Raw genomic sequence first — 18,249 nt, 5'->3', positions numbered from 1 at the left:
GGTGCTCCAGCCCTCGGATCATCCTCATGGATGCCAGGGACAGAGGCTGTGGGGTGCAGTACAAACTCACTTTGGGAGGGCGAAGGCTCTTGGGGGAGCTTCCCCTGAGGGGGTTCGTTGGCTTCCCCCCACCCCCTGCACCTCAGCACCAGCAGGGACTGTCAGAGCCTGAGGAGCTTTGTGCTGGCAAGACTGGGCTTGTTCCTTGGTGGGCACACGCCTGGAAACTTGGCCTGGGATCTGATCCTGAGTGTCTGGCATGGAAGAGACCTGGCTGGTTTCAGCAAGGCAAAGTGTTCAGTTATTTTAGCACCAGCATAAGTATTGCAGAGCTGACATCATAGTTGCAGAGCTTTCTTTACTGCTTTTTGCAGCCTGTCATCTCTCTTGGAGTTCTAGAGAGCTGTCACCATTTCTTTAGTGTTGGTGTGATGTTAGCATTATGGGTAGTCAAGGATGTACAGCTGTTGCCATCTCAGTATTTCTCTTGTTTTTATACCTCTCCTGCTGCTTGAGAGGACACACAGAGAAAATTACTTGACTACTTAATGGAATGGCTAAAAAGGTGAAAGAAATGCTTGCTGTGGTATGAATGATTGTACTCAGACAATGAAATCAATGATACAGAAATTCCCATTGCAGGCATAAAGTGCTCTCAAAAAGCTGTTTTCATCAATAGAAAAATCATACAGATACTGTCAGTGCTAGTTATACAGTTCAAGTGTATGTTGTGTGACTGTTTACTGCCACTGAGTTTTCTTCTTTTCTTTCAACTTCAGGAAACTGAGTGTAAAACCCATAACAAATCCTCAGTATTTGGATAATATGGGGAATCCAGCCATTAATGGACTGTATGACTTGGCTTTGGGACCTCCAGACTCCAAAGAAGTGTGTGCAACTTGCATGCAGAACTTCACCAACTGCCCTGGTCATTTTGGCCACATAGAGCTGCCTCTGACTGTCTACAACCCCCTGTTTTTTGATGTATGTACGCTTCATTATTGTCTTGCTGGTGAAGTGGGTGATGGTGCTCAAGCTGTCATAACAGTTTGTAGTCCTTAAAGATACTAAAACGTGCTGAAATCTGTTTTCTCTCTAAGTTAAAGTGTAAGAACAGCAAATGCAGTAGAAAAAGTTAGTTGTGTCACGATCATTCGATACAAATAGACTACTTAGACTTTTGTAAAATATGCATTTTGTTGGAACTATTATTTTACTCAGTATTGATGAACAAGAGAGAGGGAATATTGATTACTAAACTATATGACCAACAGCAGGGTCTCATGCTTTAATTAAATGGATGACACAGTAAAAATTCTTAGTCGTTTCCTTTAAATGACTGCTACAAACTTACATGAACAGCTATTTACTTTTACCCTAGGATCTCCCAAGTGCTTCCCGGACATTTAGGGCTTGTTTGAGCTCCTAATAGCTGTGTTTGTACATTCTGCCAAGTAGGTCTTTTTATTCCAGAATAATTTATTCCAGAAAACTGGATCGATGCCGTTAAGACCCAGCAACCTTGCCAGCAACCTGCTGAGTGACATAACGTACATGGCAAGTCAAGGGAAGAATATAGTGTTGTAAGTTTGGCAGCAGCAGGGAGTTGGAAAATGCTAAGCTGTATAGAAATCCATCAGTTTTCATAATAATAATAAAAAAAAGGCTGTCAAGAAGATTTCTTGCATCTGGAAGTCAGACACACGTGCTTCTCACAGCTTTACAGCTGTCGTGTGGTATGTGGGATACCTAATGTAGAGCAGAGATTTGACTTGGTGTGCATCTTTCAGGACAAGTGTTACAAGCTCGTTTCAAAACCTCATGATGGTCCAACTGCACATTTCTTTTCAGTGCTTCATGTGGGTGTTTTTTTTTCAAAGAGTCCTCTTTTAAATATAACAGGATTCCTGGCAGTAAGGGTAGGATTTGCCTTATCTTGGTCCTCTGAAAGTGAGATGTGTAATCTGATTAGTACTTTTTCACTCCTTCTGGAGTCCGAGGAGCAGAGCTATTTGCAGGTGAAGATTCATCTAGCCTTTAACAGGAACCTGAGCTGGGATGCATTTCCCTCCCAAGGTGCCAGTTTCTCTCTTTACAGTAGCTGGCTCCTGCACAGGCTACTAATTGAGACTAAAAACCTCACTTTCAGATGACTGAAGTTGGATGAAGTCCATCCCACTTCTAGTGTTGACCCAGGTTTGAAGTCAAATACTTCTATTTGACCAAGGAATAAAACCATGGAGCAGTAATTCCTGGCCTTCAGGCCACTGGTGCTGTGTGCAGCTACAACAAGTTGTGTGCAGGGCTATGCTGAATAATAAAAACCACAGATACTTTCCCAAAGCTTGAGAAGAAAGTGATTGCATGAAGAATCTTGAGGGACACTGGTAATACTTGTGACCAGAACGTTTCATTTTACTAGTGTGGATTTTTGGTACCACGTTGTCCTTTATGGGACAAACTGTTAGAAGCTGTAATCACAGTGCTATGTAAGAGCAGCCTTGGTCCCAGAGTTGCTGCAGATATGACAGGCTTTTCCTGAACCTGCTATGTAGATGGCCTGCAGGTAGTTTGTCCACAGATCATGCTTTGCATATGAGTTTGTGTGGTTGAAAGAAATATTTTTTTCAGTCCAATTCTTTATGATTAAATTTAACAATTAGTCTAAAATTTCTCAATTATAGTAAGACTTTCTTCAAGTTTAAACCAATCTGTCTACTTGCTTCCTGTGCAAGCTAGTAAACCTTCTCCCTTTTCTTTCCAGAAATTATACCTTCTAATTCGAGGTTCTTGTTTAAATTGTCACATGCTGACATGTCCTCGGTCTGTGGTTCACTTACTGCTAAGTCAGCTGAAGGTTCTGGAGAAAGGGTTGCTCCATGCCGTCCACGATCTTGAAGTCATTGTGAGCAGGGCAAGTACTGTCTATTTCTCCATTCCTCTTTGAGTCGATAGTCCTGCAACTCAAAAGCTATCTTAGTGTCTTTTATTCTGTTTCTTTTAGTTTTTAGAGCAATGTGCAGATGCAACAGGTTCGGAAATTGAAGAAGAGTTAAATCGCCATGTTCAGGAAATATTGCAAAGTCATCAAATAAGAGATCAGTGTTCCAATGTAAGTACAATTGTTGCTTTCCCTGAGCTCTTGGGTTTCGTCTTCTTAAAATAGTAATGTGCAGAAGAAAGTTTGTCTTTGACTGTGTCGACTCTAGACTTTGCCCTGGAGTTCTGAACTGTGTTATATTTAGTGGGCTTTCTGGGTGAAAGGTCTGAAATTAAGCTTAAAAAGATTTTATTTCCTGTTAGTGTAACTGTTAGGTTCCTGGAGAATGCAGTTTGTGTAGGGAAATGTTTTAATGATGTAAATATCATACAAAAATAATCTGATCCTGCTGTCAGTACATTACCTGCAGATGTTGGTACTTCTCTGTATGATGCTGCAGCTGTTTTGAGCTGCAGAACGTTTTTTGAGAACTCATGCATCCAGCAGATTTGCAGAATTACTTACAGTGAAGTTTTTAGAGTAATGTAATTTAATACTCGTTTCTTAAATGCAGTTTAATGTACATTGTTAATTAAAGGAAAATATTAGTGAAGAAGATAGTTAAAGGTCTAACATCTTGGAGCAGATTTGTTTATAAGCCAAGTTAAATTCCTTAACACTTGTTTCAAATCTAACCTTAAGCACTGTGTATGTGTGTAAATGATACGTTCATGAGCAGTCAAAAGAAGTGATTTTTATCAATCTTCAACCTTCTTAAATCATCATTAGAGAAAAGCTTTAAAATTCAATACTGACTTCAAAAATATAAAGACTATGAAATACATTTTAAAAGGAGGGTGGTGAGCACTGGGGGATGTATGTTTCCAGCAAGTATTGGGGGATGATGGAGGAACACCAGAGATCAAGACATGAATTAAATCAGTATAAGGATGTGTGTGTATTAATACTAATAATCATGTTCGTAATTAACCTTAATTATGTAGTGTTTAAAAAATTCTTAATATCTAATTTTTTAAATTATTTTTAAGGTTTTGGTTTTTTTCTTTCAGGTAAAAAATGTGTGTGAGTGTAGAAATAAACTGATAGCACAGTTCTGGAAAGCACATACGAGTTCAAAGAAATGCCCAAACTGCAAGTAAGATTAACTACACGGGGAAGGAAATAGGTGGTGTAAAGTTAAATATTGTAAGCACTTGTCTTAACATTTATCTACTTTTCCTGGTTTTCTTTTTTTATTTATCCTTTCAGATCTAGGAGATCACTAGTGAGAAAAGAGCACAACAACAAACTGACAGTCACCTATCCTTCTACAGTGTCCCGTAAGTCAGGAGAGGAAGGAATTCTGGATGAGCCAGCAGGTAAAGTTATATGTCTTCTACTCAAATATGTTGGCACTTATTTTCCTGTATTTAAGGCACACAGACTCCTAGCAGTGAATATACACTTGTGACTCATGTATAAAAATTGAAGGAAAACAACAAGATCAGCAGTAGGGGAGTACCCAGTTCCATTAGGGTTTTTTTTATTCTTGAGCCTTCTGTGCTTTTGCAGCTTCAAGTGTCTGTATATCAGGAAAAGAAGTACAAAAGCATCATCTGTGTCAACTCTAATGTGGTTTTGGGACACTTAATTTTTGGTGGGTAGGTGATTTTCAAGACTAGATAAAAAATTAATTAGGAGGAAGATGACCAACTTTATTTCAGAAAGAAAATCAGGTAATTCTAACTCTTATAGAAGAATTTCCTTTTAAAGAGGAAAAACAGAAAAGAATGTAGGTGACACTTTCCAGGCTTAATTAACCTAGTGTTTGAATCACTTTAAACTTAATTTTTTCCTTTTGTATCCTTGATCCTTTACACAACCAGACAGAATTGCAGTGGATTTGTTGATTCAGTTATTTAACCCTCAGAAAAGATGTATATAGAAAGTTTATTCCATTTGCTAGTCTGTGGTTTAAATACTGGATTAAATCTCTGGAGTTGGAGCTGAAGAAGCACAATGTCAGCAATGAGTTTTGAAGCAGAAAGGTCAGATTGCTGCTTTAACTTCCTATCCATAACACATGTCACATCCTATCCAGAACACATTCAACAAAGGCAGGAAAGTTTGTGTATCCCAGTGTTACTACTTTTGAGTGACAACTATGATTTTGCTCCATTAAATTGTAGGGTATGACTTTGGGCTTTTTATTTGAGCCCGTTTAGGACTGTCCAAAGTCTGGGGACATGTTTTACTATGCTAGGGAAAAAAATAGTTGTTCTGGAAGGTCTGGTGAATTGCCAGATTTAGAATACCTTGCCTTACCACAAAAAGCTTCAAATCTAGCCATATTCTCTCAGTCTCTGTTAACATTCACAGCTGAAGTACAGGTAAGAAATATCTTCCTGCTGTCAGTGTTCAAAGACCAAAGCTGTAACACCATTTGATCACTTTCATCTCAGTGAGGTATTATATCTTCTGAAATGGGATGGACTCTACAGTTACGTACATTCTGCATAGCCTGTGGCACAGTTGCTCATTGTATTGAATCTTGGAGGAAATACTTTTAACCTGGAAATTGATGCATATGTGTTTAAGGGATGGAAAGGGGTTTTTTATGTGAAGGAATGGAGAATTCAAATTTTAGTGTGAAAAAAATCTGTGTTTCTGGACCTTAGCTAAAAGAACAGTAGGAAACCTTAGCTGAAGTCGTGGGAGAAATATTTTTCCTCAGGCTGTGTACTCTGGCTTCCCTGGGACACGAGGGATTGGCCTGCAAGAGAATAGGAAACTGACACCTAAAAATCTGTCTTTTTTTTTAAAAAATAGTAATCTTTGTGCTTTTCAATAGCAAAACCATGTGCTTTCCTTCCTCACAGTTAGCCCAGGCTTTAACTTATGATCTAGATGGATTGCTGACTGTTGCTGTTGTCCTGTCCAGTTGGGTATTTCATGGGAACCTTGGTCTCACTGGTAATACTTGAAACCCACTTCTGTGTTCCACAGCTGCAGGTTGACGCTTGATTTGTGTTTTGGTCAGCGGATGAGATCATTTGAAGAAGGGGTCCAGCTCACCATTAATCAAATAAAGCATACACTTTAGGTATTGAAGTTGAGTTTTGTGTTTCAGTTACTTCTGTTGATATCCATTAGTCACAGAAATGACTTATTTTTTCCATACTGGAAGGCTCTTACTTTAGTTAATTTCATATCCCCAAAGCAAACACTTTAATGATCTTTTAATGTAGATGTCAACCAGTATATTTTGTTTGTATTTCCATTGCTTCTCTGAGCTGGAAGCACTTATCATTGTAAGCAAGAAAAAAACAAAACAAAACTTTCAGTGTAACCTCTTGTGATTTTTTTTTTTTAATACATTTAAAAAAAATTATTTATTTTTATTTTTCAGCTGTTGATGAAAGCCAGTTAGGGAAGAGAGGATACCTGACACCGATGACTGCCAAGGAATACATCCTGGCTCTGTGGAAGAATGAAGGTAATGGTTGTTAAGAGCAACATTACTTTGTTTTCTGTATCACTTAGTGGACAAAGTCTACAAATGTTCCCATATGAACTCATTGTCAAATCTTTGCCTTCTGGCTTCTGGCTGCAAGATAGATTTTGTGATGGGAGGATGGGTAGCTGGTGAATGCAGAGAGCTGGATTCAATGAATAGTTTGATCAGCAATTCTCAAAGTGTGGCTCCTCACAAACCACAGTTGTTGTTTACAGAGAATTTGATGTTCGTACAGTGCTGCACCTACTGTTCCCCACAGTTACATCAGTTAAAGACTGAGAGTGTATTTTGCTGTTTCTCCTTTTGAGTTCTCTTTACTCTGAGTCTGTCTGCAGTTGCCTGGAAGAACCAAAGCAGTTCCATGTATCAGTCACACCTAGCACCTGGAAACTGTTCCTCCCTGCTGTTTTGCTTTTTTCTTTTGCTATACTCTACATTTCTCTTCAGATTTGTTCCCAAAAAATCATGTATGTGACCAAAAAGAACAATGGCAATTCTTTCTAAAGTAGGTCTAAATGTTTTTATTTTAAATAAGCTCACTAGTATTTAACTTAGAAGATTCTTTTGACTTGATTGACCAAATGCATCTGGGGGTTTGGATTCCCAAACAATAGCTGTGATAATGGATTTCTCTTTTCTATTGTATCTTTTTAGGTTTCTTTTTGCGGTATCTCTTCCCTGGGATGGATCCCCATGACGGTTCGGAATTCAGTCCAGACATGTTTTTTTTAGATCTACTTGTGGTTCCACCTTCAAGGTAAAAATTCTGCCAAAAAACTTTTATAGAAATGACAGGGTTTAGTGCATGCTTTTTGCAGGAGTCAGAGATGCAAATAAACACCTAGAGTACAGACACTGGTCTGCTAAGGTGTCAGTGGAGTGTTAAAAAAAACCAAACTCACAGCAGTAACTGATGCAAAGATTTATTATAACTTCAAATGAGTTTGTTAAAGGACTGAAATACTAATTATGAAATAAATATATTTCAATATTAATATTTTAAATTATTATAGAATGTTATACCTGTATAGTACTGGTAGAATTTCTTGTTACGGAATCATTTCCCTTTTATGACTCTCCCAGTGTAATATATGAATTTTTAAATGCTCACTGTTAGTTTATAGGGGTTATTTTTCATGCATCAAAGACTTATTTTAGAATATTTGAGCATTATCATGCTGCTTTTCGGTGGCTTTAATCTTCTAAAGTAATTTTGATCTGCTGTAGGTATCGTCCCGTAAATCGTCTTGGAGACCGACTGTTTACAAATGGTCAGACTGTGAACTTGCAGGCTGTCATGAAAGATGCCAAAATGATACGGAAGCTCTTGGTTTTCATGGCAAAAGAACAATGTGAGCCAATAAAAATTACAGAAGAACAAATCCAAACAGTAAGAGTTGCCGGTTATCTTATTCTTTGCTTTTTGGATATGTGGGTTGAGTTCAGGTAGGCTCCTGTTTAAACTGTTCCAGTATCAGCTTTTCCCTGTGCTATAGAAGTATGTGCCATTGGAGATGTTCTCCAAGCTTTTTATTTTTCTTTAATCATGGTTTTTATATTGCATTACTAGATGTGAGATGTAACGGGCTCCTGTTATTAGAGAATTAAATATGTACAGCACAAACAGTGCACAATAAAACTTTTCCAGCAGATCATTGAATGAAAAATGATGGTGGGGAAAAGCCACTTTGTCTTCTAAGCCTAGTAGATCCAGTTGTGATCATGGTTAATTTTGACCATTGATGTCTAGATAGAACCAAAAGATTCACAAGTAACATTAATTAGCATTGCTTGTTTGCTACCAACCAGTTCATGTGGTTACATAGTGATAAATAGTAATTATGTCACCATGCCTCTTTTAATATTTGTTCATGAATTGTATTATTGAGGGTTCTTTGATACTAGAATTAGTTTCAGATGAAATTGATTTACATCTTAAGTGTAAAACATTTTGAAAACATTTTTAGTTACTCAGAATTTAGCCACTAGGTGGAGATCTGTTCTTAAAATGTTTGATGTGACAGAAGGTTAATGCCTTTTGGATGTGACTGGTTTACCAACTCGTAGACTGTGAAAACAAAGTGATGCAGGTGATGAAAGCTCTTGGATTTACATTATTTTTATCTAAGGATAGGACTTCCTTGTAGCACAGTGATTTGTAGCACAGACTGACTAACCAGTAACATCTGGTTTGGAAAGAGGACTGTCACCTGCCAGGAGATGATTGATTAGCAGTCATCTTTTAAAATCCCACTGGTATGTATAGCTGTGGTGTTTGGAGATACCCCATCCAACTCAGTTTCTAAATCTTGAAAGCAGACCTGTCTGAAACACTTGGTTGTAATAATTTGTTAGTTAAGTTTACATTGTCAATGTTTTTGTTTTGGTTTTTTTAAATTAGTGTCTTTAATGAGGTGCAAAATAGTGGCCAATATTTCATTTGCTATTTAATATTATAGTTTCAGCCGAGTAAATAAACTTTTTCTTAAGTCCAAATTTCTAATTTCTGGTTCTGTAGGAGACAGGAGAGAATAATGAATCTCTGGACCATTCTATCCTGACAATGATTCCAGGACAGACCATTGCAGATAAGCTGTACAATGCTTGGATTCGTCTTCAGAGCCATGTCAACATTGTGTTTGATAGTGACATGGACAAACTAACGACAGAAAAATACCCCGGTATCCGTCAGGTGGGTCTGCAGGCAGAGTCCTAGAGACTCGGGACTTTGTGTATCACAGCCAGTTAAAACAAGATAAATTGCTGGAATAAGAAATAAGTGAAATAGTTGTGATTAGTATGTAGGCATTTTCATGATACTCATCACTGTAATATCTGGAGAATATGTCTGATGTTTCATGCTTTCACATTGTAATCATCAACTTAACTCTTATTTTCAAAGCTATTAGAGAAAAAGGAAGGGCTGTTCCGCAAGCACATGATGGGAAAGCGTGTGGATTTTGCTGCTCGATCAGTCATTTGCCCTGATATGTACATTGGTACCAATGAAATTGGCATTCCCATGGTAAGAATAAAGAGAGTGTTTCTTTTTGGTGCAGTTGGGGACCAAACCATACTGTAATACTTCAGCTACATAGCAAGCAGTGTAAAATGTAGACATTTCCTGACTCATCTGGACTCTTTCCTCCCCAGTGTGTATGTTACTGTATGTTACTACTGTGTGTTAATAAAGGAGCATTGAAGAGCAGGAAATTCTTACAGTTATACTGAACACCACGTCTGGGAAAGAGGATTTAAAAAAAAAAAGAAAAAGCTGTACTTGCTTTCTGGGTTTATGAATTGGTGCAAACCTTATGAGTAGATCTTCTTTTTCCTGTGGGCTTTGTACAGCGTATCTTGTAACAGCTATGGTAGCTTTTAAGAAAAGGCCATAATAATGTCACCAGCTTAATTCACCCTTAATGATTTTTAACCACACAGAGATGACACCAAGCCTGAATTCAAGCTTTTAATTATACGATCTTTTCTGCTTGCCTATCTGCAAGTAGTGGACCTGGTGATAATGTGCTTTTTCTCTGTATTTGTCAGTTTATTTGCAGAATCTAAAATCATGTTTTCTTTTTTTTTTTAATTGCTAATTGAGTTTTCCTTTTCTACTGCCATAGAAAATTGTAAAAAGGACATAATTTCTGTACTTATGGTAGAGGACTTTAGAACAGAGATGTATTTATTTGGTAGATTGAGGAGGAGATGCATCCAAGAGCTTAAAGTAATTTATGTTTATATTGTATGAGTTAACATTTGACACAACTTTCTCAGTGATTTAGTACTGTTTTAAGCCAAGTCGAACAACTAATTATTTCTTGCCTCTTTTCCCTCCTGTCTAGGTATTTGCTACTAAACTGACTTACCCTCAGCCAGTCACTCCCTGGAATGTCAAAGAGCTGAGGCAGGCTGTCATAAATGGCCCCAAGGTTCACCCTGGGGCCTCCATGGTCATTAATGAAGATGGATCTCGGACCGTGTTGAGCGCGAGCAGCCTGACCCAGAGGGAAGCCATAGCCAAGCAGCTGCTCACTCCTTCTTCAGGCGCACCCCAGTCAGGACTAAAGATTGTGAGTATGATAAAGGGCTTGTCGGAGCCTCCACCCACTGTGGTGATACTATGTGCTTGCTAGTGATTCCAATAGGCCTGCTCTTAAAGACTCCCAGGGCAGGTTTATCTTACCTTTAAGTAGATGACTGAGAAAAAGCTGGGGGGGGGTGTAGGAAGAAAAGCTTGATACTTTTTCAAATTCTAGAAAACATTTTCCACCCTGAGTTTTACACTTCTCTTAATATGCAGTGTGTGGCATTCATCTTGCCAAGATAGGAAGTAGTCTTTCTTTTACAACTGGCTGTTCTTGGGAAGTTGTAGCAGTATGGAAGATAAAATTCTGCTTTCTTTTTATGCTTTTCTGTCCCACTACCTCCTTGTCCTTGGCAAATTCTATCTTCTTTTCCTCTACTTTTGAAATATTAAATAGGTTCTGTATTTCACAGAAATCACAGAATGTTGGGGATTGGAAGGGACCTCGAAAGATCATCCAGTCCAATCCCCCTGTCAGAGCAGGAACCTAAATGAGATCACACAGGAAGGCGTCCAGGCGGGTCTTGAATGTCTCCAGAGAAGGAGACTCCACACCCTCCCTGGGCAGCCTGTTCCAGTGCTCTGTCACCCTCACTGTAAAGAAGTTTCTTCTGAAATATAAGCAGAACCTCCTGTGTTCCATCTCACACCCATTGCCCCTTGTCCTACCATTGGGCATCACTGAGAAGAGCCTGGCTCCATCCTCATGACATTTGCCCTTTACATATTCATAAACATTAATGAGGTCTCCCCTCAGTCTCCTCTTCTCCAAGCTAACGAGACCCAAACTCCCTCAGCCTTTCCTCATCAGGGAGATGCTCCACTCCCTTCATCATCTTGGTCAATCATCATTTGGAGCAGTTTTTTGGTGGTAGTGCTGAAGGCTGGAATTCAGTGTACTGGTAGAGTAGGTACCACACAAGCAGTTGATGTGACATGTCTTCCAGGAGTGGGGTGCCCATGAGTATGTATGAAGTAGAGTTCTCCTGTGTCAGCTGGTAGTGGCACTGACCCAGAGAGGAGTGCTCTGTGTTTTAGTGCTGACTGCTGTGACCTGAGATCCACCTTCCCATCACCATCTTGTTTTACAGATGACAAAACAAGAAACAACCACACTGATCCCCATCTGTTTGTATAGATATTAACATCTGTGAAATGCTTCGTGTAAAAAAACCTTGTATCAGGTTTTTTTGGTTTTTGACCTGCTGGGGGGTTTGAGTTCTCTGTGCTGCAGCTTAATCAGCTTCTGAAACTTCTTAATAACTGTATCTCCCTCCCTTGCAAGAGTTGAGAACTTACTATTTAGCTGCTAGGGCAACAGTTTTGGTGATTAATAGTCTTTTCATTATGTCTGTTGTGTATATTCCTCTCTCTAGTAGAGGTGTGGTAGAGATTTAATATTCAAGGCTGAGTATTTCTGTGATGTCAGTTCTCTCAGAACCTGTCAAGAGAGGTAAACATAACAGTACTGTACAAACAGCTTACTGTACTCCTGTGGATAATCACTTAAATGGATAAGCCTTAAGGTCAGGCTGGATGAGGCTTTGAGCAACCTGATCTAGTGGAAGGTGTCCCTGCTGATGGCAGGGGGATTGGAACTAGATGATCTTCAAGGTCCCTTCCAATCCAAACCATTCTATGATTCTATGATTCTATGATATATGGGTGTTATTGACAGGTAAATTAAAATAAGGTTGTTTTGAGAGACTCAGTCCTAGATAAGAATATATTGTGTTGCACTCAAACCTGAAATTATCACTCAGAGATTCCTGGGCTCTGCTTCAGCTGCTGGGGTCATATTATTACCTTATTCTAGGATGTCCAGTGCTGGGTGTTATCAATTCAGCCCAGGGATTTGGATTAATAGTTTATTTTTTTTATTTTTTTGGATTTACTATTTGGATTAATAGTTTATTTTTTTTAATTATTAATTTTTGGATTAATAGTTTATTTTCTCATTTACAAATGGGATCATTTCCTTTATTTTTCAGCCTTTGATCCTTATATTGCCAAGGGAGAAGAGAGATTGGTAGAGCATGACTTGTATGCTGTTAACTTGGTTTGATCACTGTGGTTTGTGGGAGTTAATGGAGGATATGCAGCCTTAGATTGTGGTTTGGTGGAGAGCAGAAGGTGTTCAGGAGCAAGTAGTCTTGATTTTCTTACAAAGTTTTGCTCAGAACATTAATACTAGAAAGAAAATGTTTTGAATGTCTCTGTATTTTAAGATGGAAATGCCTGACACCCAGCAACCTAAATTCTCTTGCAGGTATGTCGACACATTAAAAACGGAGATGTCCTTTTGCTGACCCGCCAGCCCACTCTTCACAGACCCTCCATCCAAGCTCACCGGGCCCGGATCCTGCCTGGAGAAAAAGTGCTGAGGCTTCACTACGCCAACTGCAAGGCTTACAACGCGGATTTTGACGGTGATGAAATGAACGCCCATTTTCCACAGAGCGAGCTGGGTAGAGCAGAAGCCTACACCTTGGCCTTTACTGATGAACAGTATCTGGTTCCAAAGGTAACTAAAGCTGCCAGATAAATTTATTCCTGCATGAAATCATTTTGTTTGTTTATTTTGTTTCTTTATTTGTTTTGTTTTGTCCGATGATAAATGAGATTGGGTTTGTTTTATTTTTAATTTGTTTTTTAAATTTATTCCTGGTTTCTTTTCTGTCTCTGCTTGTGATTTTCTTCATCTAAAGAAGACCTAGCCCATCAAAACAATCTTGTTCCTTTTAATTTCAACAACCAGAAGAGATTTAGTAGAGAGTTATGCCACAGTGACAAGTTCTTTACAAATTACTTTAGTGCTTTTGTCCAGCTGGAATTATTTTGGGAGCTGCTAGCACATGACTTATTATCCACCTCAACTCTTTTCCTTGTTTTCTCTTTAGGATGGGAAGCCACTTCCTGGCTTAATCCAGGATCACATGATTTCTGGAGTCAGCATGACAATCCGGGGCTGCTATTTCACCAGAGAGCAATATATGGAGCTTGTTTACCGAGGGCTGACAGACAAAAAAGGAAAAATTAAAATCTTTCCTCCTGCCATTATGAAACCACAGCGATTATGGACAGGAAAGCAGGTAGTTTATAATTTATTGGGCTAAGGAATGCTAGTGGTTCCAAAGTAAGCAGAATGCTAATGTTATAACCAGTGCTGCTGAGGGTTGTTGAAAAGCCAGATCCCATCATCTAATCAACACCTCGTAGATCTTGGTGTGTGTTACTGAGGTATGAGAGTCATCTTTCATTTAAAATGACAGTGTTAGAATAGTACTTCTGTGTGCTGCTCTGAACAGTGTTGCAGGTAGAAGTATAATGCTGCATTTTTCAGGCAGGGCAGCAGAGAAGGAATTTGTTGATTGTAATAGACTTAAGTTATGCCAGTGAGTACTTTTAAATCTCTGAACATAAAGATTGTATACTCTGGTTTTTGACTTTTGGTTGAGATCATCATTAGGTTGATGTAATATCTGGAAAGCCCAAGTCAATGCTCCATTTTCTGCTATTTAAGAGAGTTTAACATTTGATCCAGGTATTATGTCTCATAGCAAAGTAGGGGAAATTCTGTGCCAGTTTTTCCTGGAAAACGCAACAGACAACTCATTTGGTTGGTTCAGTTTTTTTAATGTGTGTATATATATATGTGTGTGTGTGTGTGTCTCTAATTATTGGAAAAATCTTTGGTGCCATGTGTTTCTGAATGATTATGTGTCTCAGCTCATTGATCTTTCAAAGGCTAGAGTAGCAAGAGGATATTCCTGTCTTGTAAACTTCAGATTTCTGAGCTTTTAAAGCTTTGCTGTCAGTGGAAAAAATATATATAGGATGTTGCTTTTCTCCTCCATGCCAAATGCCTTACAGAGAGAAGAGAATGTAGGAAATTAATAGTTCCTACCACTCTTCCTGCTTCTTTATAGGTTGTTTCTACATTGTTAATAAACATCATTCCAGAAAACCAAATCCCACTGAATTTGACTGGGAAAGCTAAGATTGGTGGAAGAACTTGGGTAAAGGGACCTGCAAACAGATGTCTAAACCTTGACTCAATGTGTGAATCTCAGGTATGCTGGGGCAGCAACTGGGATGTATTGTAATAAAATTGTGTATGGGGTAGGGGAATGGGAAGGGAAGCAGGGGGATGACAAAGTTAAAAACAGATATTGAGCAAGTTACTGCCAGAAGGTGGTGATTAAAGGATAGACCTGGGGGTCAAGAAAAACTCTGTTCTGGTCTCAACTGATACAGGTTCCATCTGGTTTTGTTAGACCATGTGTCTTCATTGTTTGACTTTATAGGTGGAAAAATACAGATGGTGTTAGAAGTTTTATTTCTGCTGTGAATTCTGGAAGTATAGATAATCTGACCATATTGAACTGTTCACCAATATGTGGGTTTTTTAAATTTAAGCCTATTTTCATGTAGATTACTCAGAAAAAACCTGTAGAGATAGTAATGAGATCAAAAATTTCTGTTTTCCTGAATAGCTGTGCTTTATTTTTCAGGTTATTATTAGAAATGGGGAATTACTGTGTGGAGTCTTGGACAAAGCTCACTTTGGCAGCTCTGCCTATGGCCTGGTCCACTGTTGCTATGAAATCTACGGGGGTGAAACGAGTGGGAAAGTGCTAACGTGTCTAGGACGCCTCTTTACTGCTTATCTGCAGCTGTACAGGGGATTTACAATGGGTGAGTAACACAAGGACTAATTCATTAGTGCTGTAGTGCAGCACCTCCTGACATATAAAACAAACATTGTTGAGCATAGTACATGCTAAGGATTCTGTAATTAAAATTTTGCAAGGCTGTTAAGTGGGATAGCTGTTTGCCAGCCTTTTTTTTAATGGTCTTTTTTGGTTCTGGTTGGTGCACAGCTGGCTTTCTAAGCATAAAGAGAAAGTATAATCTTGAGTATGTCCATCAAGTTCTCTCTTCTGTCCTACCTAATCAAAGTGTACAGATCCTGAATGTCTTGTGTTTAAATTCTGTTTAGATCAAAACCTCTTATGAGTCTTTGTTATTTTTTACTTCTCTGAAAAATAATTGTTGCATAGAAGCCAGAACAACTGATAAAGCGAGATGGAAGAACTTTGTGGGGTTATTAGTCAAGTCTTGCAAATCTCTACTGTAAATGTTTGACTTTCATTACAGCTTGGCAAACTAACACAAAAATGCACTTGGCAGGCAATAAAAAAAATTGACCCTCACTGTACTCTCTCTTCTTGCAATAGTTGAAATATTTCAAATTACTAGGTAGAGCTTTACAAGATGTTTTTATACTAATGAAATACTTCAGAGTATATAGCAGCAGCAGGGTTTAAATCAGTTTTTATCTGAAGGCACGATATGATCACTTAGAGTTATGTAGAGACAGTCAACTGGTAGACAGCAGAAGTGAGGAACCAACAGACTGCTGTGAGCCAAGGAAAAGGGAGGGAGATGTGTTGAAGTGAGGAGGGTAATTAATTGACTGTAAGACACAGAACATATGTCTTGAGAGCAGTGGTGCAAAAACTAGTTACACCATGATAATGAGCTTAGGATCATTAAATAGTTAAAACATCAGAAAAAGAGAATTGAGCCTGGAACAGGGGTCTGGGCTTTGGTGAAGATGAGATGATTTGGGACTAAGCAAAATGAGACTTTGGGATGAGATGAATAAGGTTCAGGAGAAGGAGGTAAAGTAAAAGAGGCAAGGTTGTAATGGGAAAAGGAGAGCAGAGCTGGAGTGAAGAGTGAAGATAGAGGGACATGTGACAGGGTCATAGGCTCCTTTGCCTTGTAATTGTGTGTGTAACTCACTAGCAAAGTGTCCCGCTTGTCCCCCTACAACTGCTGTATGTGGAACCTGGGAGGAACCTCTGGAGGCGATCTAACACAGCTCCCTGCTCACAGCAGGGCCTGCCAGATGAGCTTGCAAAGAGCTGAGTCGCATTGTGAATATCTCCAGGGATGGTGATGGTACAACCTCTCTGGGTCCCTGTGCCACCGTTTGATCATACACATTGTCAACATTTTTTTCCCCTTGATAAAGAATTTATTTCCTTGTATCTCTGAAGGGCAAACACATCATTCAGCCTCTGTTCATCCATCATGTGATCCAGCCATTTTAGTGACCGTTCTAGTGACTTTTGCAGGACTCCTTATAAATAGCTTACAGGAGTTAGGATTCCAAGATCTGATTTGTTCTAAATTGTTGTTCTGCTGGTCCTGATATCACAAGGGCCTGTATTTTTCGTTTACCTTATTAAAAAAGCTAGGAAATGACAGATGCTGCCAAGTTCAGTTAATAGGAACTTTGAAATAGATGAAAGAGAAAAACCAGTTTGATGTAACACATTTGTTTGTGCAAGTGCACCGAGTTAGGGAGTTAGTTTTGCACCCTTAATGCTTAGCTTAGTTGATGTTGCATTGTTTTTTGACAGCCTGTGCCTTCTCCCTCAAAAAGTAGCTCAGAATTATTATTTTTTTTTTCAAACTGCAGTTAGCCTGATTTTTACAGTTGTTAAATCTTTAATTGGGACATTCTTTTCCACTTCCTTGCTCTCAAATTCCCTGACACCAAATGTGGTTCCTTCCTCGATTCTTTTTCAGTTTAGATCATTATGTGGTCTGTCTTCTTTTACAGGGATTGAAGATATTTTGGTCAAACCTGAAGCAGACCACAAAAGAAAAAAAATCATTGAAAAGTCAAGGCAGCGTGGTATTGAAGTAAGTGTCTTGCAGAATTTACACACACACACCCACCCCTTCTATTTTTTTTTAAATCCTGCCCAGTTTAATCATGTCTGCTTAGCACCTAAAAATCCCCATGTTTTACTTTCAGGCTGTTAGAGCTGCTCTTAATTTGCCAGAAACGGCATCGTGCGAGGAGGTCCGAGGGAAATGGCAGGATGCCCATCTCTGCAAAGACCAGAGGGATTTCAACATGGTCGATATGAAATTCAAGGAGGAAGTAAACAATTACAACAATGAAGTTAACAAGGTTGGCATTGAGGCATCTGTGTATACTAATCTTATTTGAAGACTTTCTAAGTTAATTTAATGTTGATGAGGGCTGCCTGACTCTTCTGGAGGCTAAAGCTTTCCATCTGTCCCCAGCATGAGGCTTCACATACAGTCTTACCAGTGCACCTCAACCTTGTCTTCCCTGATTGAGAAGATGACTTAATAGTCAAGATGCTTTTAAAATTATCAGTAGGAATGTTTGTGGTTAGTCATGGTTTCACTTTTTAAAAGTCTTCAACAGAAATTGCTTTGGTTTATTATTTTATTAATCATGCTTTGGTTTTGTTCCTTTTACCCCATCACAACTCTTTAGGTTTGTATGCCACTTGGTCTCCACAGGAGCTTTCCAGAGAACAATTTGCAGTTGATGGTCCAGTCAGGAGCCAAAGGATCCACTGTAAATACAATGCAGGTATGACAGCTAGAATACTTAGCAGCTACATGTGTTGATGTGATTTGTCCTAGACTGTAAGCTCTTGTGTGGATATCTAATACCAAAGCAAGATTTTTGTTCTGAGCTTTGGGAATGGAGGCCTTTGGCATGGATAAATTTTAGAAGGATGTAATAAAGACCTCAGTGGGTGATGGAGAAGAGTCAGTTTCCATTATAACCTTCTATTTTTGCATCAGTTCTTAGTACATTAG

The 18,249-nt window shown here is 38.8% G+C and overlaps 1 protein-coding gene across 1 annotated transcript in view; it reads left to right on the top strand.

Annotated features, from left to right (window-relative positions):
* Positions 1-781: 781 nt before the first annotated feature.
* POLR1A (RNA polymerase I subunit A) overlaps positions 782-18,249 on the top strand; it is a gene marked incomplete at its 3' end in the record, with an annotated part of 29,141 nt that continues 11,673 nt past the window's right edge. Inside the window, exons 1-18 of the mRNA XM_010173277.2 lie at positions 782-984; positions 2,765-2,914; positions 3,005-3,112; positions 4,051-4,136; positions 4,250-4,359; positions 6,390-6,476; positions 7,152-7,254; positions 7,725-7,887; positions 9,016-9,189; positions 9,400-9,522; positions 10,346-10,573; positions 12,857-13,111; positions 13,488-13,679; positions 14,517-14,660; positions 15,102-15,285; positions 17,225-17,307; positions 17,423-17,581; positions 17,918-18,016. Of these exons, the coding sequence (XP_010171579.2) occupies positions 826-984; positions 2,765-2,914; positions 3,005-3,112; positions 4,051-4,136; positions 4,250-4,359; positions 6,390-6,476; positions 7,152-7,254; positions 7,725-7,887; positions 9,016-9,189; positions 9,400-9,522; positions 10,346-10,573; positions 12,857-13,111; positions 13,488-13,679; positions 14,517-14,660; positions 15,102-15,285; positions 17,225-17,307; positions 17,423-17,581; positions 17,918-18,016 (2,607 nt within the window). The remainder of the gene's footprint in view (positions 985-2,764; positions 2,915-3,004; positions 3,113-4,050; positions 4,137-4,249; positions 4,360-6,389; positions 6,477-7,151; positions 7,255-7,724; positions 7,888-9,015; positions 9,190-9,399; positions 9,523-10,345; positions 10,574-12,856; positions 13,112-13,487; positions 13,680-14,516; positions 14,661-15,101; positions 15,286-17,224; positions 17,308-17,422; positions 17,582-17,917; positions 18,017-18,249) is intronic.

The sequence above is a fragment of the Antrostomus carolinensis genome, unplaced genomic scaffold (assembly GCF_000700745.2).
Source record: "Antrostomus carolinensis isolate BGI_N321 unplaced genomic scaffold, ASM70074v2 scaffold41078, whole genome shotgun sequence".
NCBI classification, from domain to species: Eukaryota; Metazoa; Chordata; class Aves; order Caprimulgiformes; family Caprimulgidae; genus Antrostomus; species Antrostomus carolinensis.
The sequence above is the reverse complement of the archived record's forward strand: the minus strand, read 5'-3'. Positions and strand labels throughout refer to the sequence as shown.